Raw genomic sequence first — 15,957 nt, forward strand, 5'->3', positions numbered from 1 at the left:
GTTTAGGATTTCAGATCCAAGTGAGCGCTCCTGTGCCTCTGTAAAGATCGTCCACGGTTCAGTGCTCAGATTTACATATTTTATAAAAACATTCAAATTGTAAAAAACAATATATATAAATCATAATTCATATGTGAAATTCAAAATAATGAATCAACAAATTGTAAAAAAAAAAGTCATATATAATTGTATTCATTTATGTAAATCTGAGCACTGAGCCATAACTTTACAGAGGCACAGGAGCGCTCACTCGTATCTGACATCCTCCCCCCACATGCCACGCCTTCCACCATGTTTTTAACCCGGGACTTAACCAGGACTAAACCAGGACTTTTAAATTAATATATGACAATGGTTAGTTTCATTGAACCGTAACTCGTCTTTACAAGAGCACTCACTCATGTCCAGATACCTCCCTCTGCGCAGCGAGACGTAACTGAACCAGGACTGAACCAGGACTGAACCAGGACTGAACCAGGACTGAACCAGGACTGAACCAGGACTGAACCAGGACTGAACCAGGACTGAACCAGGACTAAACAACAACTAAACCGTGACTGAACCAGGACTAAACCAGGATTAAATCAGGACTGGACCAAAACTGAACTAGGACTAAGCAAGGACTAAACCATGACTAAACCATGACTGATTCAGGACTAAAACAGGACTGGACTGAGACTGAACTAGGACTAAACTGGGACTAAACCAGGACTAAATCAATACACCTTTGAAAGTGCAACTTTTCTGGTGGAGGGTCCGTCACTTGCTTCTCTCCATGGTGATATTGCCTATTGACTGTTCCACAGTATGGCATTACACCAATTTATCTATTTGTAGACAGCAGGCTCTATAACAGGGCCAGGCCAGGTCAGATCTGCGGAGAGGCGAGCCCACTCACAGTAAGAATGCAGGTTTTTTAAAACTCATAATTATTATTATTTTTATTATTATTATTATTATTGAGTAAATGCGAGATGGATATGTTTAATGCCATCCCGGAACATTCCAGACAAAACAATAACATCTCCATGGAGACAAGCAGGTGGCGGACCCTCCAACAGAAAAGTTATATGTGCACCTTTTTAAATTTCAGTTTTTGTACAAAATTTTACTTTCATACAACACCTAACTTCCCCAGCCCCTATCCCTCTCCTCTCGCTCCCTTTCTCTCTCCCTCCTTCTTTCCCTCTGCCCCCCCTTTCCTTTCTCCCTCTCTCTCTATCCCCTCTTTCTCTCTCCTCTCTCCCTCTTTTTCTGTCTTTCTCTCTCTCTCTCCCTCCCTCTCCTTTTCTCTCTCTCCCTTTTTCTCTCTCCCCCTTTGCTCTCTCTTCATCCCTCCCTCCCTCTCTCTCATCTCTCTCTCTCTCTCTCTTCTCTCTCCCTCCCACCCTCTCTTCCATCTTCTTCTCTCTCTCCTTCCCTTTCTCTTCTCTCTCTCTTTCCCACCCTCTCTCTCTACTTCTCTCTCCTTCGCTCTCCCTCCCTCTCTCCTTCCCTCTCTCTTCCCCATCTTCTCTGTCTCTCTCTTTCCTTGCTCTCCCTCCCGCCAACTATCCAACTCTCCTTCCCTCTCTCTTCCCCTCTCTCTCTCCCTCTCTCCTTCACTCTCCCTCTCGCCTTCTCTCCCACTCTCTTTTTCCTCTCTCTTTTCTCTTTCCCACCCTCTCGCTCCCCCTTCTCTCTCCTTCTCCCTCACTCTCTCCTTCCCTCTCTCTTCCCCTCTTTCCTTCGCTCTCTCTCCCACTCTCCTTCTCTTTCTCTCCCACTCTTTCTCTTTCTCCTTCCCTCTCTCTTCCCTCTTTCCTTCTCTCTTCCCCTCTTTCCTTCTCTCTCTCTCCCCTCTCCTTCTCTCTCTCTCCCACTCTCCTTCTCTTTCTCTCCCACTCTCCTTCTCTTTCTCCTTCCCTCTCTCTTCCTCTCCTTCACTCTCTCTCTCTTGCTCTCTCTTTCCTTCGCTCTCCCTCCCACCAACTATCCCACTCTCCTTCTCTTTCTCCTTCCCTCTCCCTCTCACCCTCTCTCCCACTCTCTTTTCTCTCTTTCCCACCCTCCCTGCTCCCCCTTCTCTCTCCTTCTCCGTCAATCTCTCCTTCCCTCGCTCTTCCCCACCTTCTCTCTCTCTCTCTCTTTCCTTCGCTCTCCCTCCCGCCAACTATCCCACTCTCCTTCTCTTTCTCCTTCCCCCTCTCTTCCCCGCTCTCTCTCCCTCTCTCCTTCACTCTCCCTCTCGCCCTCTCTCCCACTCTCTGTCTCTCTCTTTTCTCTCTTTCCCACCCTCTGTCTCCCTCCCTCCCACTCTCTTACTCTCTCTCCCCCCTCTCCTTCCCTCTCTTCTCACCTCTCTCTCCCCCTCCCTCTCTCTCTCTCTCTCTCTCCAAACCCAGACGGCGGACTTCCCTTTCCCTTTCTCCGTGCCCTCTTTGTCGACTCTTGACCTTCTGTTTAACATGAACCTGACCCGTCTTTACAAACGCACAGGAGCGCTCACTCGTGTCCTGGCCCCGCCCCCAAACCACTCACATGTGTCTTAGCCCCGCCCCCGTTCCTCCGCTCCAATAAACCACGATCCTTTATTGTTTCCATTCAACACCGGCTTTTCTCAACCCCAAAAAGTTCGATCTTATTGTTCACATATTGTTGGTGTTTTCGGTAGCGGCTCAAACAAAAGATGAAATTTTAAATAATGCGAAATCGGCGGAGGGGAAAAAGCATTGTCCAAAGTCAAACCAGCGGGAACGGGAAGGAAGGATGTCGCGCACCAGTGAACCGTGCAGGAAAACTGAAAGTGAATCTGTCAACCACATCCAAGATTAAATCAAACACAAATTTCATACAAAGAAATATTCATAAATTATTTAAAGGTGCACCGTGTAACTTTTTGGTCGGGGGTCCGTCACCTGCTTGTTACTATGGAGATGTCTGGAATGTTCCACAATATGACATTAAACAGCTCTACTTTACATTTATTCAATTACAGGCGGTTTTATTGCTTTAAAATACCGAGAAAAACAAGCATTCTGACTGTGAGCAGGGTTGCCTCTCCACAGATCTGACCTGTAACTTGGTGCAGTTTGGTCTCCATGATGATAGAAAAGTTTAATGCCATACTGTGAAACATCCCAGACAAAGCAATAACATCTCCACGGAGAAAAAACATTTGACGGAGCCTCTACCAGAAATGTTCTAATGTTTTGTTTTTAATTGTTAATGGCTTTGGCAACCGTCCCAATTTCTTTCTAAATTCTACAACCTATTGATGTTGATACTTTGCAGCTGATGTCATCAACATTCCCGGGGGGGGTGTGGCGCTAACTGTAGACACTGCTCTGTCTGAGGCTTTGTTAGACTTTAATCTGAGCTTTATTTAACACAATCTGGCCAGAAAGAAGTGACTTAGTATAAATCAGCTCACCTGTTGTAGTTCCAGCTGTTAGACAAGTCCCTCTCAAATAACATTACAGTCACAAGCGGGAACGTGCCTATGTTCCCTCATGACTTACGTTCCTTTATGACTTACGTTCCTTCATGACTTACGTTCCCTCAAACTTATGTTCCCTCGTGACTTACGTTCCCTCGTGGCTTACGTTCCCTCAGACTTACGTTCCTTCAGACTTACGTTCCCTCAAACTTATGTTCCCTCGTGACTTACTTTCCCTCGTGGCTTACGTTCCCTCAGACTTACGTTCACTTATGACTTACGTTCCCTCATGACTTACGTTCCCTCATGACTTAGGTTCTCTCAGACTTACATTCCGTCAGACTTACGTTCCCTCATGACTTAAGTTCCTTCATGACTTGCGTTCCCTCGACTTACGTTCCCTCGTGACTTACGTTCCCTCGTGACCTACGTTCCCTCAGACTTACTCTTATCAGACTTACGTTCCCTCAGACTTACGTTCCCTCAGACTTATTCCCTCAGACGTTCCCTCAGACTTACGTTCCCTCAGACTTACGTTCCCTCAGACTTACGTTTCAGACTTCGTTCCCTCAGACTTACGTTCCCTCATGACTTACGTTCCCTCGTGACTTACGTTCCCTCAGACTTACGTTCCCTCGTGACTTACGTTCCCTCGTGACTTACGTTCCCTCAGACTTACGTTCCCTCAGACTTACGTTCCCTCAGACTTACGTTCCCTCAGACTTACGTTCCGTCAGACTTACGTTCCCTCGTGACTTACGTTCCCTCGTGACTTACGTTCCCTCGTGACTTACGTTCCCTCGTGACTTACGTTCCCTCAGACTTACGTTCCCTCAGACTTACGTTCCCTCGTGACTTACGTTCCCTCAGACTTACGTTCCCTCGTGACTTACGTTCCCTCGTGACTTACGTTCCCTCGTGACTTACGTTCCCTCGTGACTTACGTTCCCTCGTGACTTACGTTCCCTCAGACTTACGTTCCCTCAGACTTACGTTCCCTCGTGACTTACGTTCCCTCGTGACTTACGTTCCTTCGTGACTTACGTTCCCTCAGACTTACGTTCCCTCAGACTTACGTTCCCTCAGACTTACGTTCCCTCAGACTTACGTTCCCTCAGACTTACGTTCCCGTCAGACTTACGTTCCCTCATGACTTAGGTTCCCTCAGACTTACGACTTACGTTCCCTCAGACTTACGTTCCCTCGTGACTTACGTTCCCTCAGACTTACGTTCCCTCGTGACTTACGTTCCCTCGTGACTTACGTTCCCTCGTGACTTACGTTCCCTCAGACTTACGTTCCCTCGTGACTTACTTTACGTTCCCTTCGTCAGACTTACGTTCCCTCGTGACTTACGTTCCCTCAGACTTACGTTCCCTCAGACTTACGTTCGTTCCCTCAGACTTACGTTCCCTCGTGACTTACGTTCCCTCGTGACTTACGTTCCCTCGTGACTTACGTTCCCTCGTGACTTACGTTCCCTCAGACTTACGTTCCCTCGTGACTTACGTTCCCTCAGACTTACGTTCCCTCGTGACTTACGTTCCCTCAGACTTACGTTCCCTCGTGACTTACGTTCCCTCGTGACTTACGTTCCCTCATGACTTACGTTCCCTCGTGACTTACGTTCCCTCATGACTTACGTTCCCTCAGACTTACGTTCCCTCAGACTTACGTTGACTTACGTTCCCTCAGACTTACGTTCCCTCAGACTTACGTTCCCTCAGACTTACGTTCCCTCATGACTTACGACTTACGTTCCCTCATGACTTACTACTTACGTTTGACTTACGTTCCCTCAGACTTACGTTCCCTCGTGACTTACGTTCCCTCAGACTTACGTTCCCTCAGACTTACGTTCCCTCAGACTTACGTTCCCTCAGACTTACGTTCCCTCAGACTTACGTTCCCTCAGACTTACGTTCCCTCAGACTTACGTTCCCTCGTGACTTACGTTCCCTCAGACTTACGTTCCCTCGTGACTTACGTTCCCTCGTGACTTACGTTCCCTCGTGACTTACGTTCCCTCAGACTTACGTTCCCTCGTGACTTACGTTCCCTCCTCGTCAGACTTACGTTCCCTCGTGACTTACGTTCCCTCGTGACTTATGTTCCCTCAGACTTACGTTCCCTCGTGACTTACGTTCCCTCATTCTGAGTTTTTTTTTTTTTTTCAAAAAGTAGACCCCATGTTCCCACATTTACTTTTTCATCGATTTGCATCAGATTTTCTTTCAGGTCGCTTTGTCACCTACGTCATGTAGGTCTGCAATATACAGTTCTGTCACATGAGAGAGATAGTGAATATTTTGTTCCAATATTACGGGTTCAATTGAATTTTATTTTATTTATTCAATATTTTACCAGGTAAGTCAGTTGAGAACACTTTCTCATTTACAGTGACGACGTGAATGTTGAAAAGAAAAAGAAATGGGCTACATTTAATGTACAAATAGACTTCTTCTTTTTTCATTGTTTAAAACTTGAGCAATACTAATTGTTCAGAGAGACACAATCACGCAGTCAACAATAAAATATCCTCATTAATGTTCAGTAATGGTCAAATCCACCTTTATTTTGTGATTTATGTATATATTTATTGACTTGGTTCACAAAGTTTTCTGACTTTTAACGTGTGGGTCCCCAGAAAAAAAAGTTTGGGAAACATTGATGTAGAGGTCATGGTGCAAAGGATCTAAACTGAAATTACTCTGAAGCATCTCTTTAAATGAGCCAACAGTTTTTCATGTGTGTGTGTGTGTGTGTGTATATATTATATGTGTGTGTATATATATATAATATATATATATATATATTTTTTTTTTTTTTTGGGCTGTAGTAATTTGTGCTGAACATTCTGCCATAGACATGCATGTCTACACTTTTTTACTGTACTGTAACAGGCGCTCATGAAAAAGAGTCCGGTACTCTCATTTGGTTCTTTCCATATAAATAAAGATACATAAATAAAATAAAGGACTGCTTTTTATAACTTTAGGAGATGTACCTCACCTGTCTGTAACTCTTTGTAACACACTCGCACGAGGACTGTTTACCACTGTAAGTATTATTTGTCACTGATGGTGTGTTATGTTGCAGACTGTTCCCTGTCGTATCCGGTGGGTAAATATGTGATTCATGAGGTGATGGACATCTCCTTCTCTCATCTCTCGTGTGAAGATCAGGCTGCAGTCGTCGTCCACTGGAATGCAAGCCCCCTCGGTGAGACACAGTTTAAAGAAAAAAATAACTTTTTTTCTAGATTTAGACTTATGAGTAGCAGTAGAGCAGTAGTAGAGAGAGTAGTATAGAGGAGTAGTAGATTTAGACTTTCGAGATTAGGGCTGCACAATTTTGGAAAACGTGTAATTGTGATTTTTCTGATGAGCATTGTGATTGTGGTTTTATGTCGATTTATGTTTTAATAATAGGATTCTGTTCAGACAAAGTTCACATTTTAAACACCTCCAAAAGAGTCAACAACAAAAAAACTAAAATAAGCCTGTGAACTGACTAATTAATACATGAATCAAATGTATTTCAGAAAATGTTTGTACAGATCTAAACTACAGGTTTAGCTGTTTTTACCCCGAATAAAACAGGATTTTTTGTTGTCTGCAGAGTAAATTGTGGTATTTAATAATTGCAGCCTTTGCGATTTGCCAGTTTCGTCCATTTAAACGGTGATTTTAATTCTATTGTGATTAATCTTGCCGGCCTAATTTAGTCCAGATTTAGTCTTGGTTTAGTTCTGTTTTCCAGCCTGTGCACAAACAGATCCAGTGTCCTGTTTCAAAAGCAGGAGTGGTCTTTGAAATCCCGGTCTCTGTAACTTTAGCTGTTTGTGATGGATCACTGTCCTCATTTAGGACGGTTTCATTTAGTTTATACTTCATTAAAGTAACACCAAGGAGGGAAATTTAAAACGATATTCATTCTCCATGGAGAAATATTTTATCCTGTACTGTGGAATATTATGGCTAAAGAAACAACATTTCTGTGGAAACGAGCGGAGGCTCCTCCAAGCCAAATAAGAGGCAGGTTTGTGGAGATGCAAGCCCGCTCACACTGAGGACTTATGTGCAATGAAGATGCTTTTATTATTTATCTATCTATTTTGTGGCTTTTTTGTCAAGGAAGTCCAGTGGTGGTCTTTAAATACATAAGGGTTGATCACTATTTTATTTGTTAATTCTAAATTGCATTATTGATCTAAAACAACATAGCAATAGAAGCAAAAGTCCAGTGACTTCCTGTTTTTGAATGGTATGGTTATGAGAATAATTCATACAAGAAAATAAGTTTTGTGGCCAAAATAATCGTGGGTCTTTTTCATTGTTGCTTTTTTATTGAAAAACAAAACAAAACTACATAACTTTTTCCAGACAATTAAATCTGTAGGCCTGTGTAATATGAATTAACCAAATCAAAATGGCAGTTCCACAATGATACACACTGGAGCACTTAAACTGGCACCACACCAGACCTTTTAGAGACTTCTCCTTAGAGAAGTCCTGGACCAGATCCTGGACCAGATCCTGGCTGTGGTCCAGATCCAGACTGAACCTGTTTGAGTCGTAAACATGAAAAACACACAGAGGAATCTGCCCCAGGACCCAAAACCTGCTCCACCGCTTCACTGTATATAATCACTGCAAGATGAGCCCAAGCACAGAGACTAAACAGGACTATAACTAGACTCCTGGCTGGGTTTAGAACTACTTTATATCTGGTTTAGACCTGATTTAGGCCTGGTTCAGTCCAATTTTGAACCCAGATTTGAGCAGAGTTGGCCCTTAATCTTACACTACGTTATAAGTCCATATAATAACTGGACATGGATAAGACAAGGGAGAAAGTACTGGTTTAGTTCTGGTTTTGTCTTGATTTAGTCTTTGTTTAGTCTTGGTTTATTCTTGGTTTAGTCTAGGAGTAAAGACCACCTCCTTGTCTCTGTGGAGATGTTATCACTTTGCCTAAAATGTTCCACAGTTTGGCATTAGACCTATCTACTACTATTACAGGTGTCTTATTACAAATAGAATAAAATAAATATTACCCTCTAGAAATTGGATCTGTACTTGGCTTGGTGATATTACCTGCTAATGCCGTGAAGTGGAACTTTTAGGGCAAAGCAATAACCTCTACGCATAGACAAGAAGGTGGCAAACAGTTTGCCAGAAAAGTTACACAGTGCATCTTTAACTATAGTGCTACTGTGATCCATTAATATTTGTCAATGTCATTAAATGTATTGTGTTTATGTCTTTTTTTTTTTTCCAGGTATTGAACATGTGAAAGGGTTCAGGGTTTATCTGGAAGACAAGAATCCAGAGAGAAAACAGTGTCAACACCTGATCCTCAAAGAGCCACGCCAACTCAACTACACCTACAAGACCACGGTACGGTTCAGTTACCGTCATTATTGATACTTTGCAACTGATGTCGTCCACATTCCCTGGGGGTGTGATGCTAACTGTATGCACTGCTCTGTCTGAGACTTCGTTAGACTTTAATCTGAGCTTTACCTTAGGGTCCGGTCAAGTTGCAACGGAGGGAAACAGGGGCAGATTTTTTGACATTCAAATGTCTCTTATTCAGAAACTAGAGGGACTATTGAAATAAGTAAAGTATTAGAATGCAGGAAAAGAGTTAACACTCCAACAGGGTAAAGTTAAACCTGTGATATTCTTTCAAGTTGTTGACAAAAAATTTTAAAACTCATGTCGGTAACGGAGGGAATGAAATATGCAGCACTTTTTGGGCAATAAATACAAACAGTGATAACTCTTGGTTCTCACTTACATATCCTTAACAAACTGGTTTGAATATTTGCTTCATATAGTTTTCTACCATATGGTACAAGATTAGGTTGAAAAACCTCTTAGTTTTTGAGTAATGAGATTTTTTATTAAGAAAGGTCATGGTAACAGAGGGAAAAGTAACGGAGGGAAAATTGTGCAAACAAGTAGAAGGTGCATGATTTTACATAATTTGTCAACTTTTTTCTTCCGAATACTTTAATATTACTTCAAAATGACAGGTAAATATTTCTATAAAATATGTCAGTCCTTCCAAGCAAATTTTTATCATTTTAAATACATTAAAAAAAAAAAAAATCATGCACCTTCATCAACAGTTCAAGGATCGAATAACACAAGATATGATGAAACACATCCATTTATTGACATGATTTGCAGATCTTTGAAATTTGGGAAATAATTTTTGTTCCATGTTTCATACATGGTCTGTTTAAAACGTATGGAACTTTAGAACCAAAAATGGTACAGAAAAAAGGTAAACAGTTTCATAAACTAGAGTACATATGTATCTGTTGAATACATTTTTATATCAGATGCATTAACTTGAATTTTTGGCCTTGCTGTTTACTTCTGCTTGACCAGGCCCCTTAACACAATCTGACCAGAAAGAACTGGTTTAGTTAAAACTACAGCAGGTGAGCTGATTTACGCTGTTAAACAAGTCTTTCACAAATGTGTTGTTTAAATCAGTTTTTTTTTTTTTTAAAGAGATCTTAAAACTTTTTTGACAGTTTACTTATGTGTGCATTGTTTCACCATAGTAACTGCTGAGCATTCCACCATAGAGATGCAAGTAAAACACCCCCAGCGAGATGTCACTGCAAAGTATCAATCAAGAAACGGGTCTATAGCTGGACTCATTGAGCCTCGTCAAATATACTAGTAGTAGAGGACACCATTGCACCATTTTCATTTAAAAGTGTAATATGAACTTTTTATGTCCCACAGTATGGCATTAAACATATCTATATATCATGTAAATAATTATTTTTATTATTTTAATGCTCCAGAATACTTTAGAAAACATACTGTGATCAGCCGTCTCTCTCCACAAATCAGATCTATCATATATAATTTGACCTGGCAGCTTCACCTACCTACTTAGCTCAAAGATGATCCCCTCCTCCATTTAATGCCCTCCTGTGGAACATTCTAGGCACATGAAAAGCGCCTCCATAGGGGCCTGCAGGTGATGGCCCCTTCACCATAAAAGTTACACATTGCATCTTTAAATATGTAAAATCCTCTCTTTTGAAGTGCTGCTGTGAGTCTTGTCATTTTGATTTTAAAATGTTCGTGTTAACCCGCTCTTCATTGATTGATTGATTATTTATTTCAATCACAGGTATATTTTGACATTAATTCACAGACAGTCATATTTAACATACACAGACTGAAAAGGTGTAGGCTGAAGCTTAAGCTTATTATTATTATTCAATTCTTTTTATTGACTTTTATTAATGTTGGAACATACATAAACATAACACAAAAACAACAACAAGACAGCAGGCAATTCCAAAAGAAAGAAACATAATAATAATAATAATAATAATAATAATAATAATAAATAATAATAAATAAATAAATAATAAAAATAAAATAAAAATAAATAATAATAAATAAATAATAATAAATAAAAATAAATAAACAAATAAATAAAGCTTAAGCTTATTATGCCTACTCTTTATTCCTTTGTCAGAGCATCATCTTAACACCAGTTCATCTTCATAAATACAGCAAGAGGACACAAACAAATCAAAAACAGTCCACAAACTAAGTATCATATTTCATGTATCTGTCCAGGGTTAAACAACAAAACAAACAACAACAACTTCTTTATAAAATGAAAGAGACTGGTGCACAATTTTAGGTTTTCTGTACAGTTGTTCCAGAGCTCCACCCCTTTAACAGATTTACAAAATTTCACAATGTTTGTTCTAATTTTCTTTTTGATAAACATGGCTGTGCCTCTGAGCTCATATTGGCTCTTTCGAATTTTGAACATGTTCTGTAAAGATTTTGACAGGAGATTGTCGTTTACTTTGAACATGATTTTCAGAGTATAAAGGTCGACTAAATCATAAAATTTCAGAGTTTGAAGGTTTATAAATAACACATTGGTTGATTCGTTATAAGTTGATAATGTGATTGCTCATGATCCTAGGGTTTAAAATTTGCTTTTTTGTCCGCAAATAATTTCCTATTTCTATTATGGACCTGGCTCCAAATTCACCCTTATAACCTTTAACAGTCCACGTCTTTATACAGTCTATGGTTGTGCCTTTGAGCAAGACCCTGACCCTTGTTGTGTAGAAACAGATTGGCAGCCACAGAGAGCACTTATACGCAAAGGGTAATATTTTCTGTGTTTGTTTTCCAGAAGTTGAGCAGTCAGCCGTTCACAGGTCTCTCCTTCGACACAGACTACATGATCCGAGTCGTGCCTTTCCCCTCTCTCATGAACGAGAGCTTCTTCCCTCCATCGTTCCTAAGAACCAACTGTGAGTCTCAACCAGAAATATGCAAATGTTAGACTGCGAATTCGAGCTGCAGGATGAATTGAAATCGAATCAAAATCGCAATTGGCAAATCATCGTTCGTGAAGTACCATAATTTCCTCTAAAAACAAAATCTCCTGTATTCTGCATAAAAACTGCTGACCCTATAGTTTATATTTAGCAAAAATCTGATATTTTTTTTTCCAAATTGTGCAGCCTTTCAGTTAATCTTGTGGAAATTTCTATTGTCCTTTGTATTACTTGATATTAAAGCAGTATTGTCTTGTATTTTCAGCCTGTGAGGTGCTGCTGGGAGCTGAGAGCCTCGTGTGTAAACCTTGTGAGTTTAAAGGGCCCATATTACCACTGTTTTCTGATCTATATTATAATGTTGGAGATTTGTTTTGTTTCATTCACACATGTTTAACATACTGATTCTCGAACTGAAAACTCTGTTCCACTTTGTGAGGTCTTGTGGCAGTACAGGAAGTGCTCCACTGGATTTTTAAACTCCGTCTACCGTCACTAGAATCATTGAGGATGATTTCAGCCCTTGAATTGCTAATCTCTACTGAACTAATAGTAAAAGGAGCTGTTAAAGTGAAAACTACTGCTTCATGACATCACAAGGTGGAACAGAGCATTTTGAGCTTTGGAAATGTAGACAGAATGATAGGGATTACTCAAACAGAAAAGACCTCCAGGTAACAATATTATAACTCTCTATATTTTTCTCTCCTCAGTTTGGAAGCCCAAGTCTTTAAACGTGTCTCAGTTTGGCTCTAACCTCCATGTGACCTTTGACCCTGCCCCCTCGACCTTTCACCTCAGCGTGTACTACCTTTACTACAAACTCAGACAGGACGGACCCTTCAAGACGCAGCGCTGCAAACCCGTAAGAGCGTTATGGCTGTTTCATCATTACTTTTTAAAGCTTTTCTGCTTGTCTCCATGGAGATGTTATTGCTTTGCCTATAATGTTCCGCAATATTAACCACCTTGTACACAGCAAAAAGTGGAGTGTTAAAATTAACTCTCACAGAATCAATGTTAACATTTTCTCAGAGTTTATATGAGTCCAATCTGTTCTAGAGTTAATTTAACATTTTTGGAAATGTTAATTAACACTGGACCAAAGTTCCAGTTTAACCCCGAAATCCAGAGTTATATTAACGTTTTGAGAGTAAACGGATAACACTTTGTACAGTTATCCTGATTTAGCTAAACAACACACAGAGGTGTTTTATTTTATTTTTTACTTTATTTTAGTTCATTTAAGATGAAATTATGTATAAAACTGGTTCAAACTGGTCTTCTCTCAAAAGTGGTGAATGGGAGGAGCCAAATTATCACTAGTGGAAGTTGAATTAACCTCAACCACATCAACTCTGGCAAATAACCCCAACTCAAACCCCCATTTCATTTTCAAATAGTTAAAATAACACTGTTGGTGTTAAAAACAACTCTGAAATATTTTACCCTAAAATTTTAACCCTCCAGTTTTTGCTGTGTATTAATTCAATTACAGATGTTTTTATTGTTGCAAAATGCACCTTGAAAAACATGCATTCTTACTGTGAGAATGGAAATTGGCATGACCTGTTTATCCCCATGGAAATAGATAGTTTAAAGCCATATTGTGGAATATTCCAGGCAAAGCAGTAACATTTCTGTAGAGGCAAGCAGGTTGCAGGCCATCAACCAGAAAAGTTACGCAGTGCACCTTTACGTCACAAACCTCACTGAATCACGTAAATAAATGTTGTTGTCAGGATCTGAACCAGCCCAGAACCACGTGCACCCTCTATGACGTCACTCCAGGAACCTACAGCATCGAGGTACAGCTTAATGTGCTATTGATATTAATTATTATTTATTTATTAGAATTTTAAGCAGTTAAAACTACTATTAAAGAAGTGTACTTTGTTGTTGTTTTGAGGGTAGAAATTATGCATATTTTTTTCTGCACAATCTGGTGGTATTTTGCCAGTTAGCTTTGAGGGCAATTATCACAATTATATAAAATATGCGACACTCTACAAACTGACCTGGGTTTAAAATAATATGCAGTTAATTATTGTTTCTGGTTTTATTTTTTTCAGCTCAGAGACAACAGCAATGCGACCAGGAGGCAGACACAGTTCCACGTCAGTCAAGGTAACTGTAAATGTAGTACTTATGAGACTAGACCATTTTAGACATTAAGTCTAATCTATTTGACAAACACTAAAATAAATAAATATGCCCCAAACCAGCTTTTACTGATTTTACTGATACTGATTTCGATTCTATAGCTTTAAGTATTTGTCAATACCGATATATAAACTGACTCCAGTGAAGAGACTAAAAAAAAAATAGCCCTAACCCAAAAATAAAATAAGACAAACTGATCCAAACGTGTTATGTAGCTGTTATTTATCCCTCAAGTAATGAAAGAATGAAAGAACAAGAAGGTTCAAGCTTTATGAGACTTTCAGGGCTGACTATGACCAGTTTATGTCCAACCAGGAAGTCCGTATCAGATAACAGTATCTGTGCCTCCCTATCTAAAACACATGCCAAAAGACTTTTTTCAAATTTTTTTACAAACACTGCTACAGTATTACATAAATCTAAATGTAAAATATTAAATTTTTTTATCAGTAATATACTTTCTTAGTAAAATGTGTCCAATAAGTAAGTTAACTAAATATTTATGTGTTCTGTGTACAACCAGAGCCCAGTTTAATCACACATACCACAGTTTGAAAAACACTGCGGTGATATCTGTGATAATGTTGACGTGTGTGTGTTGTGTTTCAGTCCATTCTCCGTGGGCCGGTCCGATCAGAGCCATGGCCATCACAGTCCCTCTGGTGATCCTCTCAGCCTTTGCCACCCTCTTCACCGTCATGTGCCGCAAGAAACAGCAAGGTCTCAGACTAATCTCTATATTATGCAAAATTGCCTGTTGTGGATTTTAAGCCATGTTAGAATGATGTTGCCTCCTCAAAAGCATACCCAGAATTGTATTTTCTTTCATTCACATGTAGATCAAAATGGTCTTTACCACCTTGTGATGTCATATAGTGGTAGTTTTCAAGTTAACAGCTACTTTTTAAGTTTAGTTCAGCAGAGATTGGCAATTCCAAGGCTGAAATTGTCCAAATGTTTCTACTGAAGGTGCAAGGAGTGTAAAAACACCGTGGAGCTCTTCCTGTATTGCCATATGACATCACAAAGTGGAACAGAGGGTTTTCAGTTGGAGAGAGGAACTAAGCCTAAATATGCAGGGTTTGTGTGTTAAACATGTGTGAATGAAACAAAACACAATTCCAAGTATGTTTGTGATGAGGAAACAACATTATAACCCCTCTGCTGGCATCCTTTGCTGTGTGTGTTGAGAAGGAGTAACTTTTATTTGTTTTCTATACACAATAATTACTTGTAAAATGAAAAATAATAAAAAAAAATCCTTAACTGTGCATAACATGTCTCTAAATGATCCCCTTGTATCTTCCCTACAGAGAACATCTATAGTCACCTGGACGAGGAGAGCAGTGAATCGTCCAATCAGAGTGCGGCGTTGATCTCGGAGCGCCCTTGGCCCCGCCCCAAAGTGTTCCTGTGCTATTCAAACAGGGACTGCCCCAAACACAACAGCGTGGTGCAAGCCTTTGCTTACTTCCTCCAAGACTTCTGCGGATGTGAGGTACAAAGCTGAAAATCAACAAGGAATATTCATTTAAATGTGCAATGTGTAACTTTTTTGGTAGGAGGTATGTCACATGCCCATCTCCATGGAGATACTGTTGCTTGGCCTAGAACGTTCTGCAGTATTCTATTATAATCTAATAATAATGTAATAACAATAGTTTATCGTTTATGATCGTGCAACATAAACCACAATGAGATTGGAAAAAAATGTAAGGATTTTTTGTTTTTCATTTATGGTTGTACAAACTAATAATAATGTTAACAGAGGCATAAAGGTTTATCGTTTATGATTGTATAAAATAAAAGGTAATGTTAAAGAAAATTTTAAAGAAAAGCATGTGTTTAGTAGTTAATAGACATGTTTTTTTTTTTTTTTTATACCCCCATCTCACTAATCCCACCCTCAAAACTTAAACCCACCCACAACCCAGGTCCTACATGCACAATACAGGTTATATATAAATAACAATCTGCGTTGTATTTATTACCTCCACCAAGGAGGTTATGTTTTTGCCGGCGTTTG

The 15,957-nt window shown here is 39.8% G+C and overlaps 1 protein-coding gene across 2 annotated transcripts in view; it reads left to right on the top strand.

Moving 5' to 3' along the window:
• Window positions 1-15,957, top strand: part of il17rd (interleukin 17 receptor D) — a 44,101-nt gene that overhangs the window by 20,082 nt on the left and 8,062 nt on the right. For both annotated transcript variants that reach the window (XM_020922095.2, XM_055159650.1), the window contains exons 3-11: window positions 6,518-6,640; window positions 8,702-8,820; window positions 11,621-11,741; window positions 12,034-12,078; window positions 12,482-12,633; window positions 13,511-13,576; window positions 13,841-13,895; window positions 14,541-14,651; window positions 15,245-15,429. In XM_020922095.2, the coding sequence (XP_020777754.2) occupies window positions 6,518-6,640; window positions 8,702-8,820; window positions 11,621-11,741; window positions 12,034-12,078; window positions 12,482-12,633; window positions 13,511-13,576; window positions 13,841-13,895; window positions 14,541-14,651; window positions 15,245-15,429 (977 nt within the window). The remainder of the gene's footprint in view (window positions 1-6,517; window positions 6,641-8,701; window positions 8,821-11,620; window positions 11,742-12,033; window positions 12,079-12,481; window positions 12,634-13,510; window positions 13,577-13,840; window positions 13,896-14,540; window positions 14,652-15,244; window positions 15,430-15,957) is intronic.

This window comes from Boleophthalmus pectinirostris, unplaced genomic scaffold (genome assembly GCF_026225935.1).
Source record: "Boleophthalmus pectinirostris isolate CB_2022bp ecotype Guang Dong unplaced genomic scaffold, ASM2622593v1 HiC_scaffold_23, whole genome shotgun sequence".
NCBI lineage: Eukaryota > Metazoa > Chordata > Actinopteri > Gobiiformes > Gobiidae > Boleophthalmus > Boleophthalmus pectinirostris.